This window comes from Vespula vulgaris, chromosome 5 (genome assembly GCF_905475345.1).
Source record: "Vespula vulgaris chromosome 5, iyVesVulg1.1, whole genome shotgun sequence".
Taxonomy (NCBI): Eukaryota; Metazoa; Arthropoda; class Insecta; order Hymenoptera; family Vespidae; genus Vespula; species Vespula vulgaris.
Window position 1 is genome coordinate 694,582 of NC_066590.1, and position 20,973 is coordinate 715,554.

General features: G+C 30.9%; 3 protein-coding genes across 9 annotated transcripts; 2 read left to right on the plus strand and 1 right to left on the minus strand.

Annotated features, from left to right (window-relative positions):
• The first annotated feature begins 7,680 nt into the window (after nucleotides 1-7,680).
• LOC127064256 (structure-specific endonuclease subunit SLX4) lies at nucleotides 7,681-13,780 on the plus strand. 4 transcript variants are annotated; one of them, XM_050995055.1, is made up of 11 exons: nucleotides 7,681-7,741; nucleotides 7,861-7,994; nucleotides 8,224-8,368; nucleotides 8,798-9,363; nucleotides 9,428-9,632; nucleotides 9,857-10,050; nucleotides 10,139-10,243; nucleotides 10,503-12,815; nucleotides 12,893-13,134; nucleotides 13,234-13,483; nucleotides 13,599-13,780. In XM_050995055.1, exons 4-11 carry the CDS (start codon nucleotides 8,833-8,835, stop codon nucleotides 13,650-13,652), a joined length of 3,894 nt encoding a protein of 1,297 aa, XP_050851012.1. In that variant the 5' UTR covers nucleotides 7,681-7,741; nucleotides 7,861-7,994; nucleotides 8,224-8,368; nucleotides 8,798-8,832; the 3' UTR covers nucleotides 13,653-13,780. The 4 variants fall into 4 exon arrangements, with proteins under 4 accessions (XP_050851012.1, XP_050851011.1, XP_050851013.1 ...); XM_050995054.1 differs by lacking the exon at nucleotides 7,681-7,741 and having other exon boundaries at nucleotides 7,748-7,994; XM_050995056.1 differs by lacking the exons at nucleotides 7,681-7,741; nucleotides 13,599-13,780 and having other exon boundaries at nucleotides 7,748-7,994; nucleotides 12,893-13,063; nucleotides 13,234-13,382.
• A 49-nt stretch (nucleotides 13,781-13,829) lies between these two features.
• On the minus strand, nucleotides 13,830-16,390 carry LOC127064260 (lysosomal aspartic protease). Its single transcript, XM_050995070.1, has 8 exons — nucleotides 16,187-16,390; nucleotides 15,841-16,085; nucleotides 15,158-15,276; nucleotides 14,857-15,056; nucleotides 14,660-14,782; nucleotides 14,424-14,571; nucleotides 14,221-14,313; nucleotides 13,830-14,136 (listed from the first exon to the last, which is right to left on the minus strand). The coding sequence occupies exons 1-8, from the start codon at nucleotides 16,255-16,257 to the stop codon at nucleotides 13,975-13,977; spliced, it is 1,161 nt and encodes a 386-aa protein (XP_050851027.1). The 5' UTR covers nucleotides 16,258-16,390; the 3' UTR covers nucleotides 13,830-13,974.
• Nucleotides 16,391-16,647: 257 nt separating this feature from the next.
• Nucleotides 16,648-20,606, plus strand: LOC127064258 (mitochondrial-processing peptidase subunit alpha). 4 transcript variants are annotated; one of them, XR_007781622.1, is made up of 13 exons: nucleotides 16,648-16,861; nucleotides 17,136-17,365; nucleotides 17,446-17,525; nucleotides 17,598-17,783; nucleotides 17,854-17,946; nucleotides 18,033-18,205; nucleotides 18,490-18,598; nucleotides 18,682-18,890; nucleotides 18,984-19,149; nucleotides 19,237-19,369; nucleotides 19,430-20,066; nucleotides 20,154-20,357; nucleotides 20,425-20,606. XR_007781622.1 is itself a non-coding variant. In XM_050995067.1 (11 exons), the coding sequence occupies exons 1-11, from the start codon at nucleotides 16,812-16,814 to the stop codon at nucleotides 19,606-19,608; spliced, it is 1,608 nt and encodes a 535-aa protein (XP_050851024.1). In that variant the 5' UTR covers nucleotides 16,648-16,811; the 3' UTR covers nucleotides 19,609-20,606. The 4 variants fall into 4 exon arrangements, 1 of the variants encoding a protein (XP_050851024.1); XR_007781620.1 differs by having other exon boundaries at nucleotides 19,430-20,357; XR_007781621.1 differs by having other exon boundaries at nucleotides 19,430-20,357; nucleotides 20,458-20,606.
• The last annotated feature ends 367 nt before the right edge of the window (nucleotides 20,607-20,973 follow it).

Genomic DNA, 20,973 nt, shown 5'->3' on the forward strand with positions numbered 1-20,973 from the left:
TTGTGAGGACCACTGAAAGTGCAATGACTAAAAGTGCACAGAATAAGAAAATGCAATTGCGGAAAACACCGAAATTGCACTGAACGAAGGTGCACATACAGATGAAATAAGAACATTTAAATATATATCATATTTTCCGCTCACTTTTACAGGAAGAATATCTAACAGGATTCCAGTATTATCCAGTTCATGGCTGCATATTATAGTTTAAATAATTATTTTAAATTGTTGATTAAATTGTTGATTAATTACTTTATCTTCTCTCGGGTGGGACCCTTGGGAGGGGCCCTCGGGTGTGGGCCTTAGGCGGGTTTGGTTCTTTCACTAGGAAAAAATGAAACTCAATTATGGTACTCTGATTTTTCTCGAGTGAAACGATCTTCGAGATGCACATCAATCGTTCGGAATTTTATCTTTCTCACGCGCACTTACGCAAATATTCCACGTTTACTTTTCTATATTTCTCTACTTCTTTTCTTTTCCATTCTTCTTTTTATCTTTTTCTCCTCTTTCTTTACTCTTTTTCTGTTTCAGGTTAGGTCATTGATGGAGCGATCATCGAGGGAGCGACCATCGAGGGATCGATCATCGCATAATTAAATTTTTACAGGGAAGTTTTTGAATATAAATGTCTTTTTGCATATAATATTGCATATAATTTTTGCTATTATATTTAATTTTTATTATCATTTTAATTTTTGCTTTTATATTTAATTCTTGTTATCTTTTTAACTATAACTTTTATATTTAATTTCTGTTATCTTTATAATTTTTACTTATATTTATTCATTCTTTTGTCCTTTTTCTGTTTCAAGTTAGGTGATCGCTGGACCTATCATCGTGGGATTTTTACACGGAAGTTAAAGGAACCTCTCTGCATATAATCTTTATTATATGCAGGAAGGGTATGTCTCCTTGCTTTCGTACGCGAATGATAGGGATAACACTCACGCGCGTGACGGCCGGCACGCGCTTGGGTGTTTGCGGTCGCGAGATTTAGTCCTACCGAGGACTTCGTTTTGTTCTTTGAAATCGAAATGTAGACACGACCGGTCGTGTCTCGAGATGTCTGAAGCCGACGGTGTGGACAGTGGAGCAATCTGTAAGCGGGGTTTTATACATCTCCAGTTTGCTGAGAAGCCCGAAGCTCCCGAAGCGGAAAAGCATCTCGGTTCGTGGATTTTAGAGTAGAGTCCCCGTTAGCCCGTGGGTCCCCAGATGCAGCAACCTCCACGCGGTGGGACCTGGGTCGGCAGTACTTGTGATGTATCGATATCCTATAGCCTGCAAGTATTTCCGAGCGAATGGCTGTGTTCTTTAAGCTTTTTCCAAAATCTTCTGTGTAATTCCAAATTAAACATCGAAGTTCGTACACTTTACATCCTTTCTTACATCTTTCGTATATTCGGAAATAAATACACAAGATTAATTATTCTAGTTTCTCTCGGGTGGGACCCATGAGTGGGGCTCGTGGGTGTGGGCTTCTGTGCGGGTCTCCTTCTTTCAGATACGAAAAATCGAGCTCGATTTTCGTACTCTAGTTTTGGTCAAGCGTACCTACATTCTATGTCCATCTTCTCTTTTCAATTTCATCGTTCTCACACGTGCATGTGTTTCCTTCCGGTTATGCTTTCTTTCTTTTCTTCCGAATTCTATCGTTTTCACATGCGCGCATGTTCCGACTTTCTTTTCTTTTCTTTCTCTTCTGCTTCTCCTTCTCTTCATGGTTTTCGATATATCGGCGAGAGTTCGATATATCGTCGAAAGGTTCGGTTCATAATCGATTGCTAGATGCGAATACGGGTAAGATAGGAAGAACACTCGCGCATGTGTCGGCGGGCACAGGCGTGATGTTCTCGGGCGCGATTACAAGTCCTACGGTAATGGACTTCGTTTGATTGCTAAAACGAATAATGACCGGTCGTGTGTCGGTTCGTGTGCTGCCGAGTGGTATGGATCTGCTATCCGTAAGCGTGGACTGACCCTCCTCCTGTTAGCCGCCTGAAGTCTCGGTTGGTGCGTGGACGCCGCGAACGCGAATTTAGAGTAGAGTCACCGTTATTCTAACACTCCCGGGAGTGTTCGGGCGCGATTAAAAGTCCTACCGGGGACTTCGTTTTATAGAACGCCGATTATTTGATCACGCCGGTCACGCGAATTTTAGAGTAGAGTCCCCGTTAGCCCGTGGGTCCCCAGACGCAGCAACCTCCTAGCGGTGGGACCTGGGTCGGTAGTACTTGTGATAGATTAAAATCTATGTCTAAATTATATAAAAAATCTGTAATTAAAATATATAAGTAATTACAAAACGCAAGTACTACCGGGCGAATGGCTGCATATTTCAATATTTTTCCAAAATCTCTGTCTAATTTCAATTAGACATTAAATTAATTTCATTCTACATTATTAGTTATATTTCCACACATAAATAAATTTCAATATAACAAAATTTTAATTAATTTTCTAAGAGAATGCACAGAAAACTTATCCATCCCACTTATATTAGATATCGTTCATATTTATCCTGATTTACTTTTATTACTTATATATCTTAATAATTGTATACTTTTGATAATTACACTAATTATATACTTTTAGCTATTATATGAATATACTTATGTTAGCTATCATTCGTATGTATCCTGATTTACTTCTATTACTTACATACCTTAATAATTGTATACTTTTGATAATTACATTAGTTACATACTTTTACTTACTATATAAATCATTATTATTAACATTTATTAATTGTTAGTCTCGGGTGGGACCCTTGGGAGGGGCCCTCGGGTGTGGGCCTTAGGCGGGTGTCGTTCTTTTACAGAAGAAAAATCGAATTCAATTATGATATGCTGATTTTGCTCGACTGAACCGAGCTTCGAGATACACACCCATCGTTCGGAATTCTATTTTTCTCATGCGTACATACGCAAATTTTCCGTTCATTTTTCCTTTTTCTGTTTGTCTATTCTTTTCCTATTTTCTTTATATCTGTTTCTCATTCTGTTTCATACTTTTTCTGTTTCAGATTAGATCATTGAGGGACCGAACGTCCAGGGACCAAACATCGTGAAATTAAATTTTTACAGGGAAGTTTTCGCATATAATTTTATATATAATTTTTATTCTTATATTTAATTTCTATTATACTTTTAATTTTTGTTTTTGTATTTAACTTTTATTCACTTTTTAATTTTTGTTTTTATATTTGTTTTATTAACTTTTTAATTTTTGTTCTTACATTTAATTTTTATTATCTTTTTAATATTTGCTTTTATATTTCATTTTCATTATCTTTTTAATTTCAGATCTTATATTTTGCACTACTATTATTTTTTTTCCGTTTCAGATTAGGTGACCGAGTGACGGATCATCGTGGGATCTTTACACGGAAGTTAATGGAACCTCTCTGCATATAATTTTCATTATATGCAGGGAGGGTATGTCTCCTTGCTTCCGTACGCGAATGATAGGGATAACACTCACGCGCGTGACGGCCGGCACGTGCGTGGGTGTTCGCGGACGCGAGATTAAGTCCTGCCGAGGACTACGTTTTGATTAGTGATATCGAAATATAGACACGACCGGTCGTGTCTCGATATGTCTGAAGCCGACGGTGTGGACGGTGGAGCGATCTGTAAGCGGGGTTTTACACATCTCCAGTTTGCTGAGAAGCCCGAAGCTCCCGAAGCGGAAAAACATCTCGGTTCGCGGATTTTAGAGTAGAATCCGCGTTAGTCCGTGTATTTCCACGTGCCGCAGGACCGTCGGCCAAGGACCATCGAGGGACTTAGATTTTTACACGCAACTCCACGCGGTGGGATCTGGGTCAGAAGTACCTGTGATACATCGGAAACTAGTAGACTGCAAGTCTTACCGAGCGAATGGCTGCGTTCTTGAAGATTTTTCCAAGATCTTCTTTATCGTATTCCAACTAAATTTCGAAGTACGTGCAATTTACGTTCATTCGTACATCTTCGATATATTCTGCAATAAATGCGGTCTTTCATTTTTATTTATTCAAGAATATAAATTTATAATAATTAATTATTATAGTTTCTGTCGGGTGGGTCCCTTGGGATGGGCCCTTGGGCGTGGGCTTCTGTGCGGGTCTCCTTCCTTCAGTACCGAATAATCGAGCTGGATTTTCGTACTCTGGTTTTGCTCGGGTATGTCTTTTCTTTTCTTTTCTTTTCTTTTCCATGTCCATATTTTCTTTCCAATTTCATCTTTTTCACAGGGGCCTATGTTCTTTTGCATCTTACGGATATTCTTTTCTGCTTCATCCTTCTCAGGTGTGCGCACACTCTTGCTTTCTTCTCTTCTTCTCTTTCTTTTCTTCTATTCTTCTCTTTCTCTTCATCTTTTCCTCTTCTTCGCGAATCTCGATATATCCGCGCGGAATACGGGTAGGATAGGAAGAACATTCGCTCGTGTGTCGGCGGGCACAGGCGTGATGTTCTCGGGCGCGATTAAAAGTCCTACGGTAATGGACTACGTTTGATTGCTAAAACGAATAATGACCGGTCGTGTGTCGGTTCGTGTGCTGCCGAGTGGTATGGATCTGCTATCCGTAAGCGTGGACTGACCCTCCTCCTGTTAGCCGCCTGAAGTCTCGGTTGGTGCGTGGACGCCGCGAACGCGAATTTAGAGTAGAGTCACCGTTATTATAACACTCACGGGAGTGTTCGGGCGCGATTAAAAGTCCTACCGGGGACTTCGTTTTATAGAACGCCGATTATTTGATCACGCCGGTCACGCGAATTTTAGAGTAGAGTCCCCGTTAGCCCGTGGGTCCCCAGATGCAGCAACCTCCACGCGGTGGGACCTGGGTCGGTAGTACTTGCGAAATATCGAAATCTATGTTTAAATTATATCTAAAATCTATAACTAAATTGTATATATTATAAAATCTATAACTAAATTATATATAAAACTATATAGCACAAGTACTACCGGGCGGATAGCTGCATATTTCAATGCTTTTCCAAAATCTATTTTCTGTCTAATCTTAAATAGACATTAAAGTAATTACATTTTACATTGTTAATTATATTTCGACAAATAGATAAATTGAATATATAAAAATTCTAAATTAATTTTCTAAGAATCCGCATAGAAAACTTTTCTATCTGATTTATGTTCGCTGTCATTTCTATTTATTCTTATTTACTTTTATTAATTATATACTTTTGTTAATTGTATTAATTATTTTTACTAACTTTTATTAATTATTGCTCTCGGGTGGGACCCTTGGGAGGGGCCCTCGGGTGTGGGCCTTAGGCGGGTTTGGTTCTTTCACTAGGAAAAAATGAAACTCAATTATGGTACTCTGATTTTTCTCGAGTGAAACGATCTTCGAGATGCACATCAATCGTTCGGAATTTTATCTTTCTCACGCGCACTTACGCAAATATTCCACGTTTACTTTTCTATATTTCTCTACTTCTTTTCTTTTCCATTCTTCTTTTTATCTTTTTCTCCTCTTTCTTTACTCTTTTTCTGTTTCAGGTTAGGTCATTGATGGAGCGATCATCGAGGGAGCGACCATCGAGGGATCGATCATCGCATAATTAAATTTTTACAGGGAAGTTTTTGAATATAAATGTCTTTTTGCATATAATATTGCATATAATTTTTGCTATTATATTTAATTTTTATTATCATTTTAATTTTTGCTTTTATATTTAATTCTTGTTACCTTTTTAACTTTAACTTTTATATTTAATTTCTGTTATTTTTATAATTTTTACTTATATTTATTCATTCTTTTGTCCTTTTTCTGTTTCAAGTTAGGTGATCGCTGGACCTATCATCGTGGGATTTTTCACGGAAGTTAAAGGAACCTCTCTGCATATAATCTTTATTATATGCAGGAAGGGTATGTCTCCTTGCTTTCGTACGCGAATGATAGGGATAACACTCACGCGCGTGACGGCCGGCACGCGCTTGGGTGTTTGCGGTCGCGAGATTTAGTCCTACCGAGGACTTCGTTTTGTTCTTTGAAATCGAAATGTAGACACGACCGGTCGTGTCTCGAGATGTCTGAAGCCGACGGTGTGGACAGTGGAGCAATCTGTAAGCGGGGTTTTATACATCTCCAGTTTGCTGAGAAGCCCGAAGCTCCCGAAGCGGAAAAGCATCTCGGTTCGTGGATTTTAGAGTAGAGTCCCCGTTAGCCCGTGGGTCCCCAGATGCAGCAACCTCCACGCGGTGGGACCTGGGTCGGCAGTACTTGTGATGTATCGATATCCTATAGCCTGCAAGTATTTCCGAGCGAATGGCTGTGTTCTTTAAGCTTTTTCCAAAATCTTCTGTGTAATTCCAAATTAAACATCGAAGTTCGTACACTTTCCATCCTTTCTTACATCTTTCGTATATTCGGAAATAAATACACAAGATTAATTATTCTAGTTTCTCTCGGGTGGGACCCATGAGTGGGGCTCGTGGGTGTGGGCTTCTGTGCGGGTCTCCTTCTTTCAGATACGAAAAATCGAGCTCGATTTTCGTACTCTAGTTTTGGTCAAGCGTACCTACATTCTATGTCCACCTTCTCTTTTCAATTTCATCGTTCTCACACGTGCATGTGTTTCCTTCCGGTTATGCTTTCTTTCTTTTCTTCCGAATTCTATCGTTTTCACATGCGCGCATGTTCCGACTTTCTTTTCTTTTCTTTTTCTTCTGCTTCTCCTTCTCTTCATGGTTTTCGATATATCGGCGAGGGTTCGATATATCGTCGAAAGATTCGGTTCATAATCAATTGCTAGATGCGAATACGGGTAAGATAGAAAGAACACTCGCGCGTGTGTCGGCGGGCACAGGCGTGATGTTCTCGGGCGCGATTACAAGTCCTACGATAATGGACTTCGTTTGATTGCTAAAACGAATAAATGACCGGTTGTGTGTCGGTTTATGTGCTACCGAGTATGGATTGCTATCCGTAAGCGTGGACTGACCCTCCTCCTGTTAGCAGTCTAAAGTCTCGGTTGGTGCGTGGACGCCGCGAACGCGAATTTAGAGTAGAGTCACCGTTATTATAACACTCACGGGAGTGTTCGGGCGCGATTAAAAGTCCTACCGGGGACTTCGTTTTATAGAACGCCGATTATTTGATCACGCCGGTCACGCGAATTATAGAGTAGAGTCCCCGTTAGTCCGTGGGTCCCCAGATGCAGCAACCTCCACGCGGTGGGACCTGGGTCGGTAGTACTTGTGAAATATCGGAATCTAAATCTAAATTATATGATATAAGTACTACCGGGCGAATGGCTGCATATTTTAATATATTTTGTAAATCCTTTTAATTTTGATTAAACGTCATAGTACTATTACTGTACTTTGCTAATAATACTTACATATATAAATAGATTGGATATAATAGAATTATATGGACAATATTGAGTTGATAAGTTTGCGAGTAAAACTTTGATTTTGTCAATTATTTTGTTATAAACGATAGCAGATATATTCTCTTTCTACTATTCTTTTATTATAGCATTATATCTGATAGCTGTAATGAATTCACATACGAGAAATGTATTGCTACTTATTAATATTACGCATATTATTTTCCGGAATTCATTTAAAGTATTTAAATGATTGATTATTAACCATCAAAAGATCCAATATGTCGATCCTTGTGTTAATGATATTTTACCATAAGAGATTCGTTATCTACATTTCACTATTTCATGTTAAAAAGAGTGAGGGCGCTGTATGTACTCGTTTGTAACCTGATTTTGTTAGTAATTCTTATTTTGTAGTTTTTACTTTTCGAAGGATGTAGCTGTTATATAAATTGTCTAGCTAATGTAATTTGTGTAAGTCTTTGTAAAGTTCATAGCGAATTATTTTTCATAGGAAATGTTTCGGGATCCTAGATGCACAAAATATAGAAAACCTCGTTCGTTCCATGGAACGCCATTCGGTAAATATGTTGCCGCAGCAGTTGGTATTTCGTCTGGCATTGTTTACGCATTTTCGTATGGTTTATCGTGAGTATATTATATTATATTATATTCAAATTCACTTCTAATTTACATAAGGAGAATAAAGCTCGAATTTATCCATTTGATGATCAGTTGCTCTAACCTTTATTAAAGATTTCAATGACAGTTAAAACGTCTTGTACTGACATTCAATCTTATATATATATATAATTGAAATTTAAATTTGTAGATGTATAGGAAATAATAATAGATAAAATATTGTTTCGGTTTCTAGTCGTCTACAAGTTATACAAGAAGTTGTAGAAAAACTCAGAATTGACCTAAATTTCAATATCATTGGAAATGATATGATAGAATGGCATTTGGAACAAAAATTACTGGAAAGATTAAAAATTAGAGAAGAAGAAGAAGCTAGAAATGTAAATATTTTCACGTTACATTAATAAGATTTATTTATATTATATTTTATAAAATATTTTAATCGAACATATTTAATGCAATAGGAAAATAAAAAGGTACATACTTGAAGACAGCTTAACATAGTCATAATAATGTATAATATGTAATATTACTAATAATGTTAAAATATATGTATGAGTATATAATATAAATAATGAATTATTAAATTTGTTATATTTTAGGAATATTTAAAAAAAATATTTTGTAATTTTATCTCTTAGTAAGAAAGAACAAATTTAAAATCTACTATCATAACCTTTAAAATTTATCAAAAGATGAATTATATATTATTTATTTAAAAAGATAATTTAGATAAGATAATAAAAATATGAATATACTTGGATGGTTATTTCATTTGTTATGTTTCTTTTATAAATTTTTAATTATAGATATAATAATTGAGTCTGTTGAAAAGAAATATAATATGGATATGGAGAAATGTGATAAAAATGTACAGAAAACCGACAGTGAAGTTGGTACATCTCTATCTTTGGATTCAGATACAAATATATCAGATTTTAAATCTCCAAAAATAGAACCAATCGAAAAATTAAAACTGTTTAACTTCAAAATAACGACTAAGAAGAAAGATACATGTAAAAAAACTAACTTAAATAAAGGTTTAAATAAGAAAACAAGTAATCAGTTAAAAAAAAATATTTTTGATGTTCATACACGAACAGAATCAAGTACATGTATAGAAAAAAGTGAATCTGTAAAACTTTCAAATGATACAAAGATAGCATATGTATGTCCATTATGTTTTAAAAATTTTAAAGATACTAATAGTAGGATACTTCATATGAAAACTTGTGCTGCAAAAAATAATGTTTCTATGGAAAAATTATTACAAGCTATGGAGTTACAAGAACGTCAATCTGCAGAAAGAGTTTCTCTTGGATTACTTGCTGCACCTGTGTTACAGAATAAAAAACAGACTACTATAAATAAAATGGTATATCGGGAATAAAACATTAGTAATACTTATGACAAATATTGTAAAAATTATAATTTTATAGTTTTTGGCAAAGGATCATCAACTGGCAAAGGATCATCAACTGCAACTTGCTCTTGCACTTTCTAAATCTCTTTATGAAGCTGAAGAAGTAGGGAATTGTAGTGAAATAGAGGATTTAGCTGATATATGTTTAACAAAAGATTCTATTAAGGAACTTTCAGATAAAAATTTAATGGGAAATGTTACTAATCGATTTCAAAAGAGAAGTATGATAAAATAATTTACAACACATAACATCTATTTAATCATATACAAATAAAAGATAGTGTGCTTAACTGACTTGTAATTGCATAATATGATATTAAATATTAGAAAATAAAATATGCGTATGCTATTAATAAATATATCTTATATTATTATTAATAATTATTTACCAATAGCATACTCATATTATGAAATAATATTAAATGTAATATTTTTTTTTAAATAGAAAAGCAAACTTATATAACAGTATTACAAACTCGTTCAAAAGAAGAAAGGGATCGTTTAATAACTGAAAAAATAGCTGAGATTTTAATAGATAGTGAAACACTTAATCAGACCCAACAACAGGCACAAAATAAATTCGAAAATATAAAAAGAAATAATTTGAGAAGTCATATCCTTAAAAAATACTTAAATTTGGTAAGTATATCTTTTGGATCATTGTAGTAAACATTGTTAAAGAATTTATATATTTTTTGCATATTATTGTATTGCACATTATATACAGGATAATAAATTATGGAATTCAGCAATGTTACAGTTAAATCAAGAAGATTTTTATGTCATAAATCTATCACCATATATAATCCCAAGTACAAAACAAACGTTTATGGTATTTATATGCATATATATTTTATGCCTTACATATATACAATATAGTATATATAATAATGAGCTAAATAACGTTTAATTTAATAAATTAATCCTTTTACCTTCTCAACAAAAATCAAGCTGTCTAGTTGAATTTTGAAAGAGTTAGTTTCTTGTAAGCAGCATGTGTTCAGTTTTGCTCATTATTGTATATATGCTAAATAGAATTACTAATTATATTACAAAAAATATTTTTTATATAATATTTTAATAATTCATAGGAAAGTGAAAGTGATTCAAATATCTCAAATAAGTCTGAACAAAAAGATTCATTGTCAACTGAATCTAATTTACATTCAAATGAAAAAGAAAATTCAAATATATCACAAAAAGTGGATATAAAATTATTTCCAAATACAGAAAAAGAGGATATTAATATACAATCGTCGATTAATACTCTAATACTTGATTGGGGAAATGCATTAAACAATAGTTCATCAAGTGATACAATAATATTTGTTAATGGTGGTAAACATATTTGGGTACATAAATTGGTTTTTTATATACGCTGTTCTAATATTTTACTTGATATAATTCCAAATAACAATACAGTTTACTCAGTTAAAGAAATGATTTGCTGGACTGATGTAGAATACCCTATTGCTTTAGCATTTTTAGAATTTCTTTATTGTGGAATTATTAAAAAGCATGCAATTTCCATTAATGACAATATTGCTATATCTTCGCTGGGACGTTTAGCAAGAAGATATAAAGTAAAAGAATTATTCACTTATCTGCGTCTTAAATATTCAAAAAATGATAAATTTGGTTTATATAAACAAGATATACAAGAAATTTGTAATAACAATGATAAGCAAAATGAATTTGTAGAATATAATATGCTAACTTCAAAAAAAGATATTAATGATGTTAATTGTAGTAATCAAAATATGTCTGATATTTCTATAATGGAAAATTCGCATGATAAACAATTAAAAACAAATATAAAATCTCCAGAAAAGTGTGTGGCATTTGTGGATAGAGGAAACAGCATGTCTCCAGATATATTCAATGATACAAATGATGTTAAATTAAATCATACAAATGTGGAACATTTAAATAAAAATCTTGATATATTATTCAGTCCAATTCAATGCAATTCAAAAAATATTACAAATCAAATTTTATTGTCTTCGACAATAAATAAAAGTAGATCTCCTACTGATGAATGTGTACTTAATGAATCACTAATAACGACTCCAAAAAGTGATCCAAATATGGCAGATAAAATAAAACCAAAAAGTAATCTTACATTATTTATTGAAGAAGTTCAGAGAGAAAATGCTAAATCAGACTTTGCTTCAGATTCTGAAATAGACTCTTTAACTAAATCGTTCATTCAATACAATAAAAATCCATTTAGAAAGAAGGATTATGATGAATATAGTATTCTCGATAAACTTGATAATTCTGAACTTTCTCCAGATCAATCAGAAAAGAAACAAAATTGCTTGAGTAAACTTGAAAGTGATATGCAGATTCATGCTAATGAAAATCCACAGTTATACAATATAACAATAGATAAAAATCTTATTACACCTACTGAAAGTAATCATACAGGTTTATTATCATCAATAAAAGAAATTAAAACTAGCAATACATATAATGATAAAAATTTCTCAGAGAAAACTATTCCAAATTCACAGGTCAACAATGTCTCTAGAACAACATCATCCTGTTCAAATAGTGAAATGAATACAGATAATCTAGATATATCTGGAAAAAATAAAAGAAAATATACTGATAATAGTATAGTTGTATATCGATCTGCTTCGAAAAAATATAAAAATAGTATGACTGAAATTAAAAATGATAAAATAGAAAATAATAAAGCCAGTGTATCAAACTCAGGAAAAGTTGAAGATGAAATAGAAATCTATGATACTTTGTTAAATAATAGTTTTCGACATATAGATGATTTTAAAGAACAAGATATAGATAATTGTAATAATGATAGTTTAAAAACTCAAATTACCAGTAATGAAAGCTTTATTAATGATTACTCCAATATTTTTAACTTAGTTTCTCCTGAAATATCTGATATCGAAAATCAGAATGACAGTCCTTTTAAATTATCAACCAATCCAGATTCTATTGTAATATCCTCTAGTTCAGATACAGATATTAACAGTCAAGATATTAACAACTTCAATAAAAATGATAACCTCAGTGTTCTACATTCAAAAATACAAGAATCTGACGATGAATTGCACTGTACTTTTCCGAATGAAATACATTTTTCAAACATTGATACTCATAACAGAATCGAACATATTTCTTTACGTAATAAGGCATTGCACGTTTTTTCAAAAAATACACGATCAAGAAAAAGATGTAAATCTGAAGAGAATTTACAAATTAATTATACGGCTGAAGAAAATGATAAACTTGATCAATTCAATAATTTGGATAGTCTTCAATGTCATAAAGAAGATAACAACAAGTTGATTATAAAAAATAGATTATTTACTATAACTGAAAATAATAATATTTTATCACCAAATTATGATGTTATGGATACTGCTGAGCTTTATGTATGTCCATTAGCTGTTTCCTTCATACTTTCTCATACTTTCTGATAATTATATATATTACTTTTTTTTTTTTTTAGAAAGAGATGCAAAAATATGGATTAAAAGTACAAAACCGAAATAAAACTATTAAATTATTAAAATATATTTATAACGAATTACATCCGACTATCGATTTATATGAAACAATAGATACAAGTGCTAAAAATATGTATAACGAATGTGAAGAGCCACAAAAAAAAAGACTAAAGGTAGATATTAATTTATCGAATAAATACAGTAACATCGAACGTGAATGTAATATATTTCCCTTCAAAAATAGGTATGTGTTTAATAAAATAAGGCTATGTGTATGTATACACGAATATATTATGATATAATATACATATAGTATTCTTTAAATATCATAAAATTATTCAAGGAATTCAAGTGATTATTCCACAAGAATGGAAACTGCAGCAGAATATAGTAACAATGTTGAAAACTTAATTACATTAAGTGATTGTGTTACCATAAAAGAAGCATTTTCAAAGTTGATAGAGTTTAATAAAGATTTACATAATAAAATTTTACAATATGAACCATTGAATATAGAATTATTGCATCACATGTTAAAAACAAATGGTTTCAAGTGCAAAATTAATTCTCTCATTGATTTTTTGGATGAACAGGTATTTTTTCTGTATTATTTTTTTGTAATATACTTTTTTTCTTAGAGATATTTATAATTTATAAGTCCTGATCAGTTCTTATAACAACTAAATAATAACTAATAATTTATTTTAGTGTATCACATTTTATTTCCCAGAGAATAAAATAAAAAGCAAAAATAGAAAATAACGTAATTAAAATGAATTTTAATAAAACTCTATATAGGTATATATGAACATTTATAATTATTATATGCATTTCGTATAAGCGTAGATACATATACATATATATACAATAATTAACAGTACATTTTTAATGAAATTGTATTTGATATAAGAAAAAATTATAGTAAATAAACAAATTACATAATATTCATACGCATTTTATATATTTTAACGCATATTTTATGGAATATCACATTTATATTAAGCAAAATATTTTACTGCTTTCAAAATATACTAATGTACAAATGTTAATGTAAGTATATTATGATTAATATTCTTAATTGCATTTATTTAGCAACTGCGAATCCTATACGATTATTTTCCATATCGAATTCAGTATAATAACGTCCAATGAACACATCACCAAGAATCCATAATGGCCCATTAGGTGGAGGGATGTCCATACCCATAAATCCACTTAAACAAACAGTCTTACCAAATTGTGTAACCTATACAAAGTAAAATAGAATGTTATAAATTGTTATTATTTTATGTCACATTATCTTAAATTACATAGTTGTATATTTACCAACCTTTAAAACATAATCGTTACCAGTCAAGGAAAAAGTATGTCCACCAAGTACAAATTTAATCTCAGGTAATTGTGCAATAGAATTACAGTCAACCTTTAAATAGAGGTATAATATATTTTATTATAGTATATACATATAAGCTAATATATCATAATATTAAATAATCATATTATCATATAATAATAAGAAATTCTTATACTTACCATTGCTTCTCCTGCTACAATGGGTGTGGCACCAATTTGTTTATTTATCGCCTCAATTTCTTTTACTGGTCCTGCTATTAATGATGTACCTGTATCAGCAATAGCTTCACAACCATTTGCACAAAATACGCTCTCACCAACTTCAACTCTATAAGTAAATAATATTAACATAATATCTGTTAGATGTATAATATTAATAAAATAATATTATATAATTTTAATCATATAAATTATACCTATCCATTCTAAATTGCCAGTATGCTTTACGATCTACAGGAACATATGTAAAATCACCTTCATAGTGATCTGGATCTGATCCTCCCAATATCATTTCTCCGCCTATTGGTGCTGAAGGATCTCTGAATAAATTTAAAATTATAAAATAAAATTTGATAATAAAAGCGATAATATATCGGATAATGAAATAAGATACCTATTTAAGTAGAAACTAAAAATGGCTTGTGATACTATGCCTTGTTTAACCATATTATAGAAGACAGGTGTTACACCGTCTACAGCTATTTTAGAATATGCCATTCCTAATATACCATCAAATTTAGCTGCAACAAACGCAAGTCCAGGTTCACTCATAGCTTCAGCAAACATTTGGTCTTTGATATCTGCTCCTGCAATCTATAAGTATCTTTTGTAATAAATGCATTAAGATAACAATTTAATAGAGACATTGTTCGTAATACTATACTCAAATCAATATAGTGTTAGTAATAACTTACAGATACTGTATCAATAGATAGGAATCCAGAGAGACTACCAGAACCATATTGTATTTTAAACTCGGTGCCATTCTTTTTATATGTAGATGATTTATTACTGTCATATTTGTGATGGAGAACTAAAAAAATATAATTAACCGATTATTTCGTCATTCAATTTTCATGAAGATGTTTCACTTTAATTTATACATGTTGTTTCATAAATAGTACAACATGATAGAAAATTATCGCATTATGTTTTAGTGTTAATTAAAACGATCGTTAATTTATGTATAATAACGCGTTGATAAAAAAAGCTATTTTAATTATATCAAAAAAAATATCAAGTACGTTATTGAATTGTAATCGAAATATCTAATATCATAGAGGTTATACTTTTTTTGTAAATAAAACGGATGGAATTTAAATATATACGTATCTCGACGCGAATATCGTAAACATATAATCGATACAAGAACAAACATAAAACAAAAAATGGAAGATAAAGTATGTTTTTTACTGTTTTGATATTTCTTATCATTATTTCGCATTTCATTTTCTTCGAAAACGACTAATAATGTAATTTCATTATCATAAATATTTCTCATACGAAGGAACTATTAAGACTATATATTTACATACTATTAAAATGGAAATAAAGAAAGTACATAGACATATATATATATATATATATATATACTTACGGCAAGCAATATTCGTTACATGGCATTTTTTGGATGGTACCCATAAATTTGAGGATCCTGTATCAAAAACTACACTAAAATTTTGCGGTGGGGAACCAATACTAATAATACCAAAATATTGTGCATCAAGATAATTAGATAATGGTTCCGGTGTCAATCCGCCATATAAAAGATGAACTTTATGCCATTCCGTATCATATTCTTTCAATTTTGACCTTATGGTTTGAGTCTTGTACAAAGGGATCCTCGAATAAAGGCAGAAATATTTAATTAATAGGAAACAATTTCTTTTTTTTTTTCCACATTTGTCACGTGTTTTATACATTCATTTTACATATTTATTTACCTTACTATGTCTGCATTGGCAAATGCTAACAAAAGAGAAAGATACACGAAAAGACAATGCATCTTTTTCATATTAGTTAAATTTGACAGATAAGAGCCACTTCAATTACGCACTTGTATTTGTGTACTTCGATATTTCCTCCAAACCGCTGATCACTGTGGATCATACACGACTAATTTTGGAACATTGCATCCAATTGAATCACAATTTAAAAAAACAAGTTATACAGAAAGCAAACTCTTATCAAGCTTTTTGTCGCAGCCTAGTGACATACGTCTGTAATTAAAGATATTGTCCATTTGAGATAACCTCTTTGTGTTTTTCAACAATATTCATAAATTAATATATTAAATTTTATCAGATTGGCAATAAATGTATATATATATTTGTAGTAAAAATATTGAAAAATGCAGTAAAAAATATATATACTACATCAGTATATATATAAGTACGGAGAATCTGCTCTAGAAATTTCAATTCTATGCCAATGGAGAAACACGCAGTGGGACATCTATTATATTCTCTTTGATTATTGGGTCTCTTTCATAAGTTTGGACTATAAATAATACTAATATTAATAATAGCAATAAACGATTAAAATTTTAAATAAACAAATAAGGTCAAAATGTTGATTAGGTTACCACAAATCCCATTATCTTCTGTACTTAAAAAACGGTAATTTTAATATAATATTGCGTTAGATTTGTTCAAATTTTTTATTCTTAACCTTTTTACTATTTCATTTTTAATTTATAAGTCACAGATAAAAATTAATAAAACAAATAGTTTTTATTGTATATATTCTTTTTGATAGAAATTATCGTGTTAACAGTAGTTTTCTAAAACGATAAAAATTAATAAAATTTGTGAATGCTTTCATGTTTATTATATTGCTTTCACTAAGAACAAAAATGAATAAATTAATAAATAGAGATTATTTTTCTTTTAGCCCTGTACAAACAGATAACCTTACTCTTTGGCAAACTTGTAACTTTACAACTGGTGTAAGAAAACCAACTGTCACATCGCTTCCTCCATTGACAGAACCGGTACCTAATTTACCAAAGCCAATTTATTCTACAGCTAAAGAAGAACATCAAACAACTCAAGTCACAGTTCTATCGAATGGATTACGTGTTGCTTCTGAAAATCGTTTTGGTCAATTTTGTACAATTGGTGGTATGGATCATATAAATTTGATAAGTATATATATAATAACAAAAACATTATATATAATTAATGACAAAAATATATTTTAGTTCTTATTGACTCTGGTCCTCGATATGAAGTTATCTATCCCACTGGCATCTCTCACTTTCTCGAAAAGTTAGCATTCAGTGTAAGAGCCTTAATTATATATAATAAAAATAATTTGATTGGAACAATGTAATTATGTTGAATAATTGTTTAGTCGACAAAACATTTTGGAAGCAAAGATGAAATAATGTTAGCATTGGAAAAACATGGAGGTATATGTGATTGTCAGGCGTCGAGAGATACATTCATTTATGCAGCATCAGCAGAATGTCATGGCTTAGATACAGTCACAAATATCTTGGGTGAAATTGTTCTGAGGCCCAAAATTACAGAGGAAGAGGTATATTTATAAAAAGTATATATTATGTGTTTGTAATGTTTATGAAAATTTAATATGATTATTTTTAAAGATATTGGCAGCAAGACAAACAGTTCGCTTTGAAATAGAAACATTGTTAACAAGACCAGAGCAAGAACCTATACTGATGGATATGATTCATGCTGTAAGTAAAACTTGCATAGAACATGAAGTACGATATATTAGTTAAACTAAATGTAAATTTAATTCTAAAATATATTTTATACATAGGCTGCCTATAGGGACAATACATTGGGCTTTCCCAAGATTTGTTCTGAGGAGAATATAGAAAAAATAGATAGAAATATTCTATTAACTTATCTCAAGAATCACTATGTTCCCAGTAGAATGGTTGTCGCTGGTGTCGGTGTTAATCATCAGGATTTGGTTAAAGCGGTCGAAAAGTAATTTAATCATTCGTGCGTATTTGGATATGTAGCATAGTAAAACAATCATTCACAAAATGTTATATCACAAGTATTTTCTATATTTGTTGATTAGATTGTCCCATTTCTTCATGCATGTTTTTAATTCATTTCTTTTAATATACATCTAGTCATTTTTCAATAGAAGATTTAATAAGTCTCTTAGAAAACTTAAAGTGTGTTTGAAGTTTATTTATTCGTAATACTAATGTGATTTTATCCAACTAAAGAGTATTTCAAGTTTTACAATTTATTTATTCTAGATACTTTATTACCCAAAAGCCCATTTGGGAAGAACAAAATGTTGCTTCTAATAAAAATGAATATTCGGTTGATAAATCCATTGCCCAATATACAGGTGGATATATACTGGTAAATTTATATTAAATTCGTTACAATGTCTTCAGTTAAATCAAGGATTTAATAACTTCGTTTTATTTTTTATGTATAAATAGGAAGAATGTACTGTACCAGTATATGCAGGACCAAGTGGTCTACCAGAATTATCACATGTAGTAATAGGCTTAGAGGGTTGTTCGCATCAAGATCCAGATTTTGTTGCCATGTGCGTTTTAAATATGATGATGGGAGGTGGTGGAAGTTTTAGTGCTGGTGGCCCTGGAAAGGGCATGTATACGCGTTTGTATACTAACGTTCTTAATAGGTAATATTTAATATACACTTAAATCATATGCAATATTTATGATTAAAGATTTCAAGTAAAAGAAATATAATTTATCTAAAAAATATTTTGTAGGTACCATTGGTTATATAGTGCTACGGCATATAATCATGCTTACAATGATACAGGTCTTTTCTGTATTCATGCATCCTCCACACCCACACATATAAGAGAATTGGTAGAAGTTATTGTACATGAAATGGTTTTAATGTCTAGCAATATTTCAAACAGCGAACTTGAAGTAGGATTGCCATATGATTTTAATATAAATAAATTATAAGGAAAAGATTTTTTTTTATACAAACATTTGATATCATTTGTTTTATAGAGAGCAAAGAAGCAATTACAATCTATGCTACTTATGAATTTAGAACAAAGACCTGTTGTATTTGAAGATATTGGAAGACAGGTCTTAGCAACTGGTACCAGAAAAAGACCGGAATATTTTATACAAGCGATTGGTAATTAGCTTATTATTTGTAAAAAGTTTATTACAGATTTTATATTTGTTATTTTTACAGAAGCGATATCGAAAACTGATATACACAGAGTAGCCCGTCGATTACTTAAATCCGCTCCTAGTGTAGCCGCTCGTGGGGAAGTTAGATCAGTTCCGTCAATTGCAGATATTCAAGCTGGTTTATTGGATGCTCAAGGTCGATTGCCTGGTTCTCAAAGCAGATTGTCGCTTTTTCGTTAAAAGTTTCAACAAAATTTACAAATATTTTCTTTTTATTTTTAAGTAGCAAAGAGTAATTTATTAATATATTATTCATTTATTAAGGTACAGATTTGTAAAAAGTAATAACCTCTCTTTGCTTTGAAAATCCTCTTGTAATATAATTTATATTGGAGTTATCAGCTAACAAATTTATAGTACTACACTCCTTTTACTGTGATTTTATATAAAATAAAACGAAGTATATATTATATTATATCATTTAAATGTGATATATATATATAGATATACATTGCCGATTTATTCCATTTATTACTACAACAATATATTCTTATCTCTCTTCATCTGTAATCCTAATGATCTATAAAACGGATATATAAATACTAATTGTAAGGTATTTTTACTTTATAATGGTACGTATGTACATTCTTTATGTACATATTAATTTGAAATAGAAGAAAAATCATAAATGGATCGTTGTAAGCTTTGATTAATTTTATAATATCTTAAATATTAAAGATAACAGCAAAATGGATTGTTAGTAAAATTCAAATAATGTGTTTTAGTATAAACCAATCAGATTACAGCCGCCATGACACTTATTTTACTTGCGCAGTATCAAGAGGACCGTTATATTTGAAAGATTCGAATTGAACGTTGTATAATGGATTATATTTGTAATAGATGCTATTGTACAAAAGCCAGAATAGATAAACCATTTAGATTTACACAGTGTAAACATATATTTTGTGATAACTGCATAAAAGAAGGTAATCATTTTTTATTAATAACCAAAGAAATACATATGTTTTATAATATGAATTCATTATATCGTAGTTACGAAACAATGCATAATTTGTGGTTTCAAAGGGCCTGCTTCTTTACCTCTAGTAGAACCATTACCAACAGAGATAGCATCTTATTTTGTTCCATTAAATGAAACTTTAGGATCACTGAGAACAGCAACAAGTTTACAGAATACACAATTGAGTATCATATTAGAACGATTTTATGACATTGTATGTAATATTTTTTTCTTTAAATTTATGTATTCATCTTTTTATGGTACAATAATAATTTTATTTGTTATTATATTTAAGAGAAAAAAATATTATGATCTGAAGAATCATTACTATAAGGTTATTCAAAAGACAGAAGATATGACACAAGAGTGCAGTAAATATAAGAATAATATAGAAAAAATGAAAGAAAAGTTGAATTATCTTAAAGGCATTAGTCCTAATACAATATCTACTTCGACTAATTCAGTAGCTTCTATGGATATACGAAGACAAAATAATAGGTAAATGTCAAGCAGGATTATGTTTCTTATTTTTTTTATATTTTGGAAACGTGTGTTATTGCAACCTAACGATCATACATTTG